Here is a 13,465-nt window from a genome sequence, read left to right as displayed (position 1 = left end):
CTTGCCAAGTCCAATCAAGTAGATGACATTTTCTTACTGGTGCCGAGCGCAGATAAGAATTAAATGTCAAGGAAATTGACAGGAAGACCTTCACTGATCAGGGATCCCTGGTGGTTACAATAAAACAAACTAGAGGGGCTTCCCTGGTGGTGCAGTGGTTGGGAGTCTGCCTGCTGATGCAGGGGACACGGGTTCGAGCCCTGGTCTGGGAGGATCCCACATGCCGCGGAGCAGCTGGGCCCTGTGGGCCACAATTGCTGAGCCTGCGCATCTGGAGCCTGTGCTCCTCAACAAGAGAGGCCGCGATGGTGGGAGGCCCGCGCATTGCGATGAGGAGTGGCCCCCGCTTGCCACGACTGGAGGAGGCCCTGGCGCAGAAACGAAGACCCAACACAGCCATAAATAAATAAATTAATTAATAAGTAAATAAATAAAAATTAAAAAAAAAATTAAAAAAAAAAAACAAAAAACAAACTAGAGTTAGGCTCATGGTTTCAAGGAAGAGAAACTCAGGCTATCTTATGGGAAACAGAGAAATTGCAAGAATACCCACTGACCATACTGGAAAACAAAAAACATTAGAAAGCCAGCAAGAAGCGAGGCAGCTTCAGGGTAGTTATTTATCGTGGTATCTCTTTCACATGAGCCTCTTCATACCACAACTATACAAGTCTTGTCCATTCTTCTAAGGACTGGACAATTCTTAGCTCTCAGTCAAAATTCTAGAAGGGGCCAGTCTGATTCACTTACATAATTCTCAACAAATTTACTGGGTTGAGTCCTTTATACCGGACTACATCAGGGGTTGTCAACCAAACTAATGAAGTGGCTCCCTTATGATTGGTATCTTAATCCACTGTATCAGTCAGGGGGGATACAGAAAACACACGGTAATTTGAACAAGGAAAATTTTATATAAAGCATTACTAACCAGCAACAGGGGATTAATTACTAAGGGTAAAGAAAGCTCTTAAGAATACAGAAATAGCGGCTATAGGAGCAGCCACTACCTCTAGGACTGAGGCAGAGGACCCAACGAAGGAGCAAATTTTGAAGTTTCCATTGCAAGGCTGAGATTCAGATTTTGTTGGAGAGGGTGTGGCTGCGACCCACTGAAGCCCAGGGCTGGAGAGGAGGGCGTGTCAACAAAACTAGTTAGGAAGCCACCCCACTGGGTGTGCCGAGACTTATTGGGAAGTTGCCAGCTGGTGCACCAGCAAGACATGCTGGGAAGCTGGCAGGGGGACCAGTGGACCTGCTGGGAAACACCCTCTTTTGAGGTACCACTGGGTGTCCTACATGCCACTGGCCCCTACACACTGCAAAAGTAAGAAAAAAACACACCGAAAAGAAAACACACAAGAACCAGGAAGAGAAGCTCCTTTCTTCTGCAGCATCCCTTCAGCATCTTCTGACAAGCTTAACAAAACTTTCCAGCAAGCAAAAAATATTTAAAGGGCTCAGCTCCTGTTATCACAAAGCAGAGCAATGAAGGGTGGACTTAGGAGCCAAGAAATAGACAACCGGCACATCCACAAATCAGTGGTGGTCCCTACACAAGGCTCAGTATAATGCAATTTCCCAGAACAGGGGTCAGAGACAGAGCACTTCATTCCAGAAGAAATGTTCACTGGATCAATACTTGGATTGGCTTAGATGAGTCCAGCATCTAAGAAATTTCCTCTTTTGGTACTATTGAATATCAAGGACACTGGTGATTACAGAATTTCTAAATAGGAGGGAAGGAGAGAGGGCAAGAGTACTTCTCTTGCCAGCAAGCACTGTCATTTTTTGTTTTCACTTCGTTTATTCAAAATGTTAGGAATTTATTTGTGGGTGGTGGCTAAATCCACTGACTCAATAGAGAAATAATTCGGCTTCAGAATGGCTAGAAAAAGTACTGACAAAGGAAAACAAGCTTTATAGACTAGCGGACTTTAGGTGCTTGCGTATCAGGGACGCTTACATGAGGATTTTCCTGATTCTTTTTTTTTTTTGGCCACACCACGCGGCTTGTGGGATTTTAATTCCCCGACCAGGGATTGACCCCAGACCTTCGGCAGTGAGAGCAAGGAGTCCTAACCACTGGATTGCCAGGGAATTCCCTACTTTTCCTGATTCTTGTAATAAAACATCATGGCTTGTATGTTACATGAAATGCAAAAAAGATCAGCTGTTTATCTTGAACAAGTGTAACTCATTTTTCCAGTAGGCTGAAAAGACACCACCCCCCAAACCTGAATACATTTTACCTGTGCAATACATTATGGATCATGATTATGTAACAGAAATTCAACTATCAACGCTCTGAGAAACAGAATAATGGATTTCAAGTCAGCTACAATGGTAAAGATTTCCAGTTGATTGTATTCATGCTGTCATGTTTCCTACAGTTGACAAATGTTGATGGCCAATGATCCTAAAGTGAAAAATGCCACTTCAGAACTATTTCCAAGGTTCAAGGAGACCTCACAGGATATGATGAAGGAATTTCAGAGACTATCAAGAAGTGTCCCTTCCCTATAAATTCAGCTCTACCTTAGATGCTGTCATTGGGTTAGCCATTCAAGGCTGAATCCAACATTAACAAGATGATAGAATCAGATCAGAACCAGAACCAACTTAAAGTCCACCAGCTGAACAATATCATCAGTGAGAACTGACCAACTAGTCAGTTTATATCGAGGCTGCACACTGGAAATCAGCTGAAAAACTTATAAACTGCCAGTGTCTGGGCCTCATTTCCAACTGTTCAAATCAAAAACTACTTCTATTCCATAAAGAATAACTTTCAGGGTGAAGGGAATTAAGTGAATGACATTAGCTTTTTTTCCCTCCCACTTTGTCTTTTAAGTAAAAAACACCCCAGCAGCTATTGCCTTTGGGACACTCTCAGGTCCCAAATTTGCTGTTTATTCCTAACTACAAAATACCTAATCACAGATTGAAAAATCTGTAGCTTTCTTTAGATTCCTAAATAGGGGCCTGTAACAGGTTAAGAACCACTACCTTAGAAGAACTAAATCCAACTGATAGATTATAAATTGGGGAGTATTAAAATGCAAATTTTGTATTTAAATCTCAAGACTGATAATATACTAGCTCATGTATAGGATTTAATTGCAAATTGAACATTAGAAAACAGATGAAACATACTGATACATGGAAAGGTGAAATCATTTTAATAAGTTGAGAAAACTAGATGGAGGCTGCTAGTTATATTAAACTATCAAAAGCTTTTTAAGTTTTGTCAGATTGCAAGAAACAATCCTGAGACATCTTTCAGAGCCACTTGTTTTTGCAGTCTTTTAGAAAGCTACTCTCCAAATTAAGTCATGCATATAACCGGCATTAACTAGAATTATTTACATATTCTATATACCAAAATGCTCCTCAAAAGCAAACTTTAAAAAAAAATCATAGGAAATCAAATGCTGTGTGATATTTTTGCTTCTATTTAAAATAGTTTCCACTTTTTACCAAAACACACCACTGAATTAATTATATTTCAGGTAGAACTATATTCAAAGGAGTAGCACCATCCATTCAGGTATGCTAAAATTTTCAAAGATAAATCTATTGGCTTTCATCACTCAGGAACAGTTTCTAATTTCTACATGTGTAGTGTTAATTCACTTGATGCTCAGTTTAAAAGATGACTGAATACTCTTAAAAGAAAAAACATAGCATTTTCATAGAAGAATTCCTTCATTTAATGAGATTTTTCTGGAGTTAGGTAGGTACAAATGTTAAGCCCACATATGAAGGACTTTTCCAAATGTACTCCTTTGTTCCATTTAACACTTTTTGCAAGGTGGCTTCTGGGTGCCCATCAGTTGGCCAATATGAACAGTGAGATAAAAAAAAAAGTTAATATGGTATACACTGCGAGGAGACTCACTTTTAGTCCTAGCAATGACTGAACAAATCACTTTGGACCTCCATTCCTCTGTTCAAAAAAGAAATGGATGAGTTATCTTTTAAAAGTTCCTTCAAGTCCAAATTTTAAATGATTCTAATATGTAATCCAAGTGCAAAGTCCCTCAATAAGGACCTCTGATGTGAAACTAAGTAATCATCCAAAGAACAACCTAGTGACACACATAACACCCAAGGACAAAGGGAACTGCCATTAAGAACTGTAGTAAGGATTACTGGCTATCACATACATCCAATTCTATCTACACATTTAAAATTCACTTGTCATCTGGGCACTAAGATATCCCTCTACACAAAGTGTGACTCTACTAACATTCTATTTCCACAGTAAAAATACCTTATAAATGTTAACAAATGGGGGAAAGCCAACACCCAGGATAAAGGATTTAATCCAGTATTTATTCCACACTCATGATCCTTCTCTGTAATCAGAATACAAGTCATAAGAACAATCTATCAAATAATTTGCTGATTATCTTAAATAATGCAGCATAGCATTACTTTTAATACTTCTCTGTTCTAGATTAAGTTTAAAAACTCAAACAGCAAACTTCATTATCAATAAAAAAAGTTTTGAATTTAAAAAAAGGACACTATATCAAGCTGTTTCATAATTTAAGTATTTTCCATTTATAAAAATGCTTTGGAAGCTTGAGGCTTACATCTATTTCTCTATTTATCTGCCCCACCCACTCCCAATTTCACGTTAGTATAGGGTTGCTGCAAGAATGCTAGGTTTTAGACATTAATTTCTCCTTTTATATAGCACTTTAAACTCTGAAAAATTCAAGAAAAAGATTACATGTCATGTAGTTTTTCAAATAAAAAAGGAAAACTAAGTGAATAAATTTTAGGCATACTAATAGTGTCCCTCTGAGGTAGAATGCTAAAAGGACTTTTGATCAAATCACAGCCTAATTGAAACCTCTGCATCAGAAACTAACTTCTAAATTCTCTCTAAAGTTAACTGTGGAGAATATTAGGTTTAACATATTAACAAGAGCCTTCCAAGATAATATACAGTGGACAAGAATGTTAATCCTACAACTGCTGCCTTCATGTACACTGAAAGCACGAAATTCTCCTGTAATAGACATCCAAGATCCATTTTCATAGTTTTTAGCATTCTATTACAAAAAGCACAGTCATGCTAACTTCAGTACACAAACCATAATCCCACACCTACAAAACAAAAATAGAATTAGTGGCATTTTATTGCCTTATACAAATTTAACCAACATGGCAACCATGCCAACGGAATTAAAACATTTTCAGGACATATGTACAGACTGTACATCTCAAAAACAATTAAACAATAAAATGCAAGAACAATCTGTGCATCATGTATCAAACTCAACAGTTGGGTGAAAACATCAATGCAATAAATGGGATTACAAAGGCACTTCCCTACACAAAAGAGGAAATGAAAATGCAGCCTACAGGGAGCTTGAAGAGTGTGTAACTACTGCACAATCTCAACTTGGGAGGAAAAAAAAGCAGATTTAACCCAACATTTATAGGATTCAATGTGATCCACTTTTACAAAAAATTTTCACACAGTCTCATCTTTGTTTTTATGTTGTTTTTCTTGGCTCTCTGATTCTATACTTTGGCTCCTTCGGGGATCATGTTTGTCAGACTGGTCCTTACTATCACTGTGATCTCGTTTGTGGGAACGTTCTTTGCTTCTGCTACGCTTCCTAGACTTTTCTTTGCTGGGGCTATGTTCCCGTTTTCTTGATTTTTCAACACTGTCAGTTCTTCCTTGACTGCCACTTCTACTCCGTTTATTTGATTTTTCTTTACTTTCATTTTTATGTTTACTTGATTTCTCTTTGCTCCTGCTTCTACTTCGTTTCCCTGCATTTCTACTTCTACTCCTACTTCTATGTTTTCTTTCTCTGCTTCTACTTCTACTATGTTTTTTCTCTTTCTTGGAATCTTTTTTGTCATCTCTATGCCGCCTATCATCTTTGTCTTCTTTATATTTCTTTTCTTCTACCTCACCCCTACTTCTCCGTTCCTTGGACCGTTCTCTTGATCTCTCCTTTTCTCGGTCATTACCTCTTTCCTTATCATAGTCACGATCTCGTCTTCTACCTCTCTCATTTTCTTTCTCTCTTTCCCGATCCCTGTCCCTTCTATCCCCTTTCCTATCACGACTTCGACTACGGCTTCTATGTCTTTCCCTACTCCTGCTATGCCTGCGTTCTAGCCCCCGATCAATACTTCGGGATCTTCGCCTTTCTTTTTCCCTTTCTTTGGCTTCACGCTCTAGTCGCTGGCGTTCCTTCTCTCGTTCTAATTCTCGGTCAAAACTAGAAGACCCATGGCCCTCCCGATGATGGCTTCTACTTCTGGATCTTCTTGGGGACCTCCGTGGACTCAGTGATCTCCTTGGAGACCTAATATTTAGGAAAGTGGGGGAGGGGGAGAAAAAAACTTGAATGAATGAAACATACCATAAAAATTTAACTTCCATCATTGTTACATGTTAAGAATAATTAAAGCAAAATATTTGCCTGTTCTCATTTACAGATGCATAATTTTGTTGAAAATGCCCTGAAGGGCAGAAACTGGGGAAAAGGTGACAAATAGAACCTTTGTGTAAGGCATATTTTAAAAATAAGTGTAACTCAAGAGTTACATCACCTTGAACGCCTGCGTTCAACATGTCTGTCTATTTCCTCAGCACTTTCCTTTCCATCTTTCTTGATTTTTCTTGGTCGGGTTTTAATCTGTTGATCGATATTCTTCTGAACTGGAACCGGAATTCTTGGAAACAAGGTAGAAAACCACTCCAGTTTTGTGAGAAAAGACCGTAGCATTTCTCCAATGGTCATTACACAGCCTCCACCAGCCTTCACATCTAGGTCCTACAGAAACACAAAAGATACCCTGGCCGTCAAAAAAAATTATCTCAATAAACACAAGAATACTATAAAAATATAACCATCTTTGGAATCTCAAATACAAAAAAATTCTAACAGAAAAATTTCAATTTGTGTACCTTTCTAATCTGGTAATGAATGATACAGAGAAATATCTGGGCTTAGTGTGTGCATGCAGGTGAGAACAAACCCTGCAGCCTCATGGACAGAAAGAGAAGTGACTTCACTCAGTTAACAAGAATATGAAACACCCCCCTACATTACTAAACTATTTGGAACAATCAACAATTTACATTCCACATACCTACTAAGTATATACTTTATTTCTGTGGACATGTTTGCACACATCATTCCTAGCAGTGTAACCTAGCTACATATGAACTACTTCAAACAATTCCTGTCTAAAGATTATCTTTTAACAGCTCTAATATAAAATGAAGCCCTAATAAAACTGGAAGCAATAGCAAACCAACTGCCATGAAGCAGTGAGGTTTCTAATTTAGAGTTATGTAGAAAATAAATAAATGAACAAATAATTGGAAACGCATAATCCATGATGACCATTGTCTCTGAAAAGGGTCATTACCGCATGAAGGCCTTCTTGCTATGCCCTCTCACAGCTCAGGACATGTTAGTCAGCTATTGTCAGTCCCAAACCTATAGTGCAAGCACACAAGGAAAGTGAGATTTGTTATCTAAACAGGAAAACAAGAGCTAAAGGTAAAACTGCTTGCACTCACACACATTTAAGTGTTCAGATATACAGTATTTCCAAATATAATCGCTGCAGATATCTAAGGAAGAAAACAATAAGTTAGCTTAAACAGAGAGCCTCAGGTTTGTAAACACAATAAAAAACAGATTAAACAGAAGCATTCAGAAACAAGCCTAATACCAATTATGAAGCGGGACATGCTTTTTAAATATAGAAGGGAAAAGTGCCTCAGCCTGAAAAACCTCATCTAAAAAGAAAAAAACTTTATAGATTGTGATTTATCACCTAATACACTTTTGGCCTCTTCTGAGATATTAAATAGCTCGTAAATAGGCCAAAAAAATGCAGAGAAAAATTCTCCATGTCTACATGAGTGAGATTTTTTTAGGTATGCATGTAATAATAAAAACACACCAGAAAGATTTCCATTAGAACTATCCTTTAATTCAACCAATTCTTTGGATAAACGTTTTAAACAGGTCGACTAAAACACCACTCAGTTTACTTTATGAACCTTAAAACATAAAGTAGTGGTGGGGATTGATATATGGACAACAGTGCTCATTGTTAAGATCCTTTTGAGATCTTGGACTTTAATACATGTATGATTTAAATCTGACACAGTAATGTTTTCTAACGTAATTTTCTGAACGTATGTAACAAGCTCAACCTTATTAAGCTTGAATGGCAAGCTAGTTTCATAATTTAAAAAAAAATCTAAACTATTAAAGGTTTCCTTCTAACTTTATAAAAATGTATAGTATAAAAGAGTTAGAAAGCTGGAATTGAAATATTTTGATCACCTCAAACAAGTCATCTAAACCCTCAGCCTATTTAAGTTCCACCCAGCTCCTCAATTCTGCATCCCTATGCAAGTGGGAGTATTAATGTTTGGAAGAAGTTACAGGATAAAGAACTGAAAAGTTCCAGGAAAAAAACCAATAATTAATATTTCTATGTGCATGTCTTACCATCTCAATCTTGAGCATGGCCAATTTTAAAAACTCACTATCAACTGTTCAAGTCAAGATTGGTACAATACACAGAACACAATTAGGAAGAGAAAATTTTTAATAGTTACCAAAATACATCTAAACAATTTTGAAATGTGAAAATCAAACTTAAGAAATTTAACCTAAGACATATAAAATCCACCCCAATCTTAGTAACAGGACATTAATTCCAAAAGTATGTGAGTGAAATAAATTTAAGCACAGAAAATTCTGGAAGATGTTAAACCACCAATATATAAAAGATTATTAAAAAATGAGAGTAATCAGAAGAAAACTATTACCCTTGTTGACATACCTCTTCATCATCAAGGAAGGATTCAAACCAATCCCATAGATCTGTAGGGGGCTGTGTGTACCTAGAATTATGAAAGAGTGATTAAGCTTAGGTCAATTAAAATGAGATATTTATTGAAAATGTAGAGAAATGCAGGCTCACCTTATATACATAAATCCAAGGGCTCTAATATATGGAGAGTCTGTGTGTGTTATAAGACCCATCACTTGCTTGCGAGTTAACTTCAGAGTAAATAATTTGTATAACAGGCAAAAAGCTGTAGAAACAATTCCTCCTGTCCCAACACCTCGAACCTTTAAGGAAAGGAATTAAGAAAGAGTTGTAAAATAATTAACAAAGATACTTAAAACCAACTGATTAATCCTGTTAGGTATTAATAACAAGATATAATCCAGAACTGAAAACAGAGCATAAGAAAATGTTTTTCTAACCCCACGAAACACTTGAATTTAGATTTTTAAAAAACACAAACTAATTGTAATTTGGTATGAAACTGAAAGACTTTCAGTTTTCTGAACATAAACTTAATTACCAGACACAGAAAAACTGAAAAATGCACGTACTTCTACTTACCCCTCCGCACATCCCTGTTTGGCCAGCTGTTTTCCTGCTTCCTTTCTCCCATGGTTCAACATGTGTGACCTGAAAATAGAAAAGAGAAACACAACAAACATTCATACTTCGAATTTTTTTAAACAGTATGATTCGAGTAATCCCCAATCCATAATAGAGCAGCTCTTCTAAAAGTCTGTAAGTTGGGTATTTTGATATGATGTATTTTGTTTACACACATTAAGTATGTAAACCATCTTTGAAAACTGCTTATTTAAATAGCATCAATAAAGCTACTAGGGTTTAACAAAACCTCAACAGGCTTACAGCAGAAATCCCATTAAAGTAGCTCTGTAGAGAGCAGATACATGTGGAGACAGGAAACGTCTAGTCTCATACACTTGTAAAAAAAAAAACAAATGATAATAATCAATTTTGTATTTTATTATGAATTGCTTAAAAAATAATTCTCATTTTAAAATGGATTTAATGCTCCAACTTAAAGCAAAAAGTATTAACAAAGTTTAAGTATTTATTCCAAAAAAAACCTTTCAAATAAGCTTAATATTTCAATTTTATGGTGATTTAAAATTCCACATTATAAAATAAGGAAGAAACTTGAAGAAAGCATGCTAAAACAGTAACAGAAATTACTTCTGATGCAAAATCATGGAACCTTATTCACACATTTTTTTAAAACCACAATCAGGCATTATGTTCATTCCTGATTGAAGATGAAGTTACAAAGGCCATACCTACACGTATGTCATTCTTGTTACTGTATACTTTATTTTCAGCCTAATTATAGGAACTAATTCAATTTTTTCCCAGAATATAAACTGTATCAAAAACTGAGTAACTGTGACTTGTTATGTTGAGTATACTCAAAAATACAGGTCTTTGCTAAGGTGGGGCACCCTATAAAAACCACATACTTCACCTAAAAACAGCAAAGAAAGAATATTAGCTCTACAACAGATATGACAAAGGTATTTTAGAAAGATAAGATCCATATTTGTTTCTCAACTTGAAACAACAAAAATGAAATCCTGTTTGTTCATTATGTATTTCTAAAACCTTATTTCCACCCACCCATGATTACATGCCATAGTCTTTTTCAGTGGCTTCAGACAGAAAAGCATGCGCTTAAATGTAAGCACTATTTTGTTCAGTGTACTACTGCACTGCTTTACTGTTTCATCTTCTTCCCCCAGCTTGCTGTAAAAAAGATGTTTCAGTTCCTTAAAGGCTAACCAAAGGGGTGGATGCCATACAAAATCGAGTTACAAAATTGGAAGCCTACGTATTTCAATGATTATTTGATATGGACAACAAAACCCGAGTCTTTAGTTTTATAACTAAATTTAAGTAATTTGTAGTAGAATCTTAAGTGTTTCAAAACACAGTATGTGAAATTTGAAAACAAGCTTTTCCTCTATCACATTAACACCTGCCTACGTTATTAAACAGAACCTGCCACAAAAAGAGCAGGAACTCTATTTTCAACTGATTGAAGTTTACTACATAAATAAAGCTAAGGGTTAAATATTCGCCATATTGTATCCATTCTGAAAAAGGCCTTACCTTTTAAAAAAACTAGTTCACAGTATTACAATTACTTACAATACTCTTGTAAGAGAACACCAAAATTTCAGTTTACTTTATATACCCAAAGTTGAACTGTATTCTCAAAATAAGATCTTCTATCAAAAGTAACTAATATCTCAAAATCCCTCAGTAGGCCTTAATTGGGGAAAAGGTGGACAAAACAAAACCTAAAAGCAAGTAAGGAAAATTTCCTTAACACCTCTACAGATATATTCAGGTCACGGAAAATACTTTATGTGGTCTGTCAAGTGTTTTTAAGAGTCAATACAGGCAAAACGGATTGTATTACATCAGATGTCCTAGTTTAAGTATTTAAAGATTGTTAAGACTTATTAATCCTTTAAAATATAAATTTACCTTAGGAGGCCTGGAATATATTTTTAAAACTACATAATTTGCAGGTAAGTGGAGAAAACCTACCAAATTCGTGAGGAAAAGACCAAAACCAATGGCCAAAAAAAAAAAAAAAAAAAAAAATCTAATTAGCCGTTCATTTAACCAGGGAAATGCATTTATGGCGATTGAGCATGATTAATAATGCATACCTCTACCTGCGACCCTGGGCTGCTCCGAGCCTCGCTGCAAGACTGAGTCAATCCTGCTAACGAAACAAGAACTGAGACAAGAGTGCAGTGAGGAGGCGCCAGGTGAGCTCCCCAGCACAGCCAAGCCAGCACCGACCCTGCCGCAGAAGCCCAGGGCCCAGATAATTCTAAATAAGCCCAATGCACAGGTGACTGAGACCACTTACTCCTGACTTCCTGCTGCGAAAATTTACAGACCTTCGGTACATCTTTTTCCACTTGCACCTCTCCACCCTCAACCCTCCCACCCCACCCGACAAACACACTGACCATTTCCCTGTCTGGATCGGATAGTGAATACCAACAATACGAGGCCAACACTGAAGTCAATACACGCCCTGGCCCGGGGTGAGCGGGAGAAGCACCAAGTTGGCGCCGCCGAGTAGATCCACGTCAAAATAAATAAATTTAAAGCTGTAAACTGGAGAGACTTCAGTTACTCGTTTCTCCTCTCCCCCACTCCTCCCGTCCAACTCCCCCCCAGGGGCGGGCTGGAGATTGGGAGAGGAGAGATCAATGGCGGCGGGCTCTCCCGGCCCTAAAAATCTGAAAAGGAAATGAGAGGGCGGCCCCAGTTTGACCCCTCCCTGGCGGACTACTGGCCACAGCTTCCCCCTCCGCCCAACCCTCCCCCACCTACAAATGATCAGACCTGGGGGGCCGCCTCCGCCCGTTTCCTCCGTACCCCCTCCTCGGAACTTAGTCCCCACCTCCCAGGTCCAGACGCTTCGTACCTTAAAGTAGATCTCGTCCACCACCTCGTGGTAGGTCTTGAGCTCGTAGAGCTGCACTTTGAAGTAAGGCGACGACAGGATATTGGTCAAGATCATGGGGTTGAGATTCATAGTCTTTTCGTTGCCCCACAGCGGCAGCACATTGCCCTGCTTGCCCGAGACTGCCGGCTTGGTGGCGCCACCGCCGCCGCACTGCTGCTGCTGCTGGGCCGCGGCTGCGGCCGCCTGGTGCTGCGGCTGCGAGTTGCCTGTCAGCGCGGGGCTGTTGTTAGCCATGTTGCGGCGGAAGGAAGGAGGGAGGGAGAAGGGAGGGGGAGGGGGCCAAGCTCAATCTCGCTCTTCGGGACAACGGCCCGGGACCCTACTCCATGGAACGCCGTCGGAAGATGGGGCCTCCTCGCTGTGCCCCAGCCGGGTGAGGGAAGGCAACCAGGACACCGACGAATTGACCCCGGATCGAGAGCAGAGGCCGAATCGCGGGCCGCGAGAACTCCAAGCAGAAAGCGAGCCGGCGGCCTGGGAGCGCGATCTCTTCCGCCAACTGCCCCTGGGAACAAGATGGCGGTCCCGGCGGATGTGACGCCACACGCCCCAGAGTTCCACGCTTAGCCGGCGGCCAATCAGTGACGCCCAGCGGGGCTGGCGATTCCTCTTCCTAGTTCCGCACGTTTAGTGCAAGCTGTGGTCGCGGCGCTGGCCTCAGCTGCTAAACTCTTAGGACGTTTGTGCTCGGAATTTGGAGGCCGGGGTGGGGTTTTTAGGTCCAATTTGTATGTTTTAATGTTTAGACTGCGGCCCCGGTTTCTCCTGTCGGAAGCCGAGCAGGGAAGGCGTTCGCATGGCTGTGTGCTGGCAAATTCGTGACTCTTGACTCCTGTGGAGTAACCGAGTCTCCTGAGTTCACAGTTTTCGTATTCTCTGGAAGGGCTGATAGGACCTCACACCTTCATGTGATTCCAATGCAAAGTCTTTCTGTCCTCCGCTAGGCTGTAGTGTCCGACTGGAGATCTTATTATTTGAGCCTAAATTTATTCAACAGTAAGGGGATAACGTCTTGCTTGGCTGTTAAAAAAGCATTTTAGCAGTAAAAGAGCCACTGTACTTGTAGCGCCATTTGTTACATGACTTCTTTTT

General features: G+C 39.2%; 1 protein-coding gene across 1 annotated transcript; it reads right to left on the bottom strand.

The window, feature by feature from the left end:
- Positions 1-3,689: 3,689 nt before the first annotated feature.
- Positions 3,690-12,893, bottom strand: PRPF38B (pre-mRNA processing factor 38B). The gene is made up of 6 exons (XM_059927084.1): positions 12,332-12,893; positions 9,427-9,495; positions 8,995-9,146; positions 8,854-8,914; positions 6,592-6,815; positions 3,690-6,344 (listed from the first exon to the last, which is right to left on the bottom strand). Exons 1-6 carry the CDS (start codon positions 12,605-12,607, stop codon positions 5,492-5,494), a joined length of 1,635 nt encoding a protein of 544 aa, XP_059783067.1. The 5' UTR covers positions 12,608-12,893; the 3' UTR covers positions 3,690-5,491.
- Between the last annotated feature and the right edge of the window lie 572 nt (positions 12,894-13,465).

The sequence above is a fragment of the Balaenoptera ricei genome, chromosome 1 (assembly GCF_028023285.1).
Source record: "Balaenoptera ricei isolate mBalRic1 chromosome 1, mBalRic1.hap2, whole genome shotgun sequence".
NCBI classification, from domain to species: domain Eukaryota; kingdom Metazoa; phylum Chordata; class Mammalia; order Artiodactyla; family Balaenopteridae; genus Balaenoptera; species Balaenoptera ricei.
The sequence above is the reverse complement of the archived record's forward strand: the minus strand, read 5'-3'. Positions and strand labels throughout refer to the sequence as shown.

Excerpts from the sequence above, each read along its gene's own strand:
- PRPF38B (XM_059927084.1), bottom strand. The coding sequence starts at position 12,607 with ATGGCTAACAACAGCCCCGCGCTGACAGGCAACTCGCAGCCGCAGCAC. Across the intron at positions 6,816-8,853 it reads CCTTCCTTGATGATGAAGAG|GACCTAGATGTGAAGGCTGG; the intron begins GTATGTCAACAA and ends GTGTTTCTGTAG. Across the intron at positions 6,345-6,591 it reads GTTGAACGCAGGCGTTCAAG|GTCTCCAAGGAGATCACTGA; the intron begins GTGATGTAACTC and ends CCTAAATATTAG.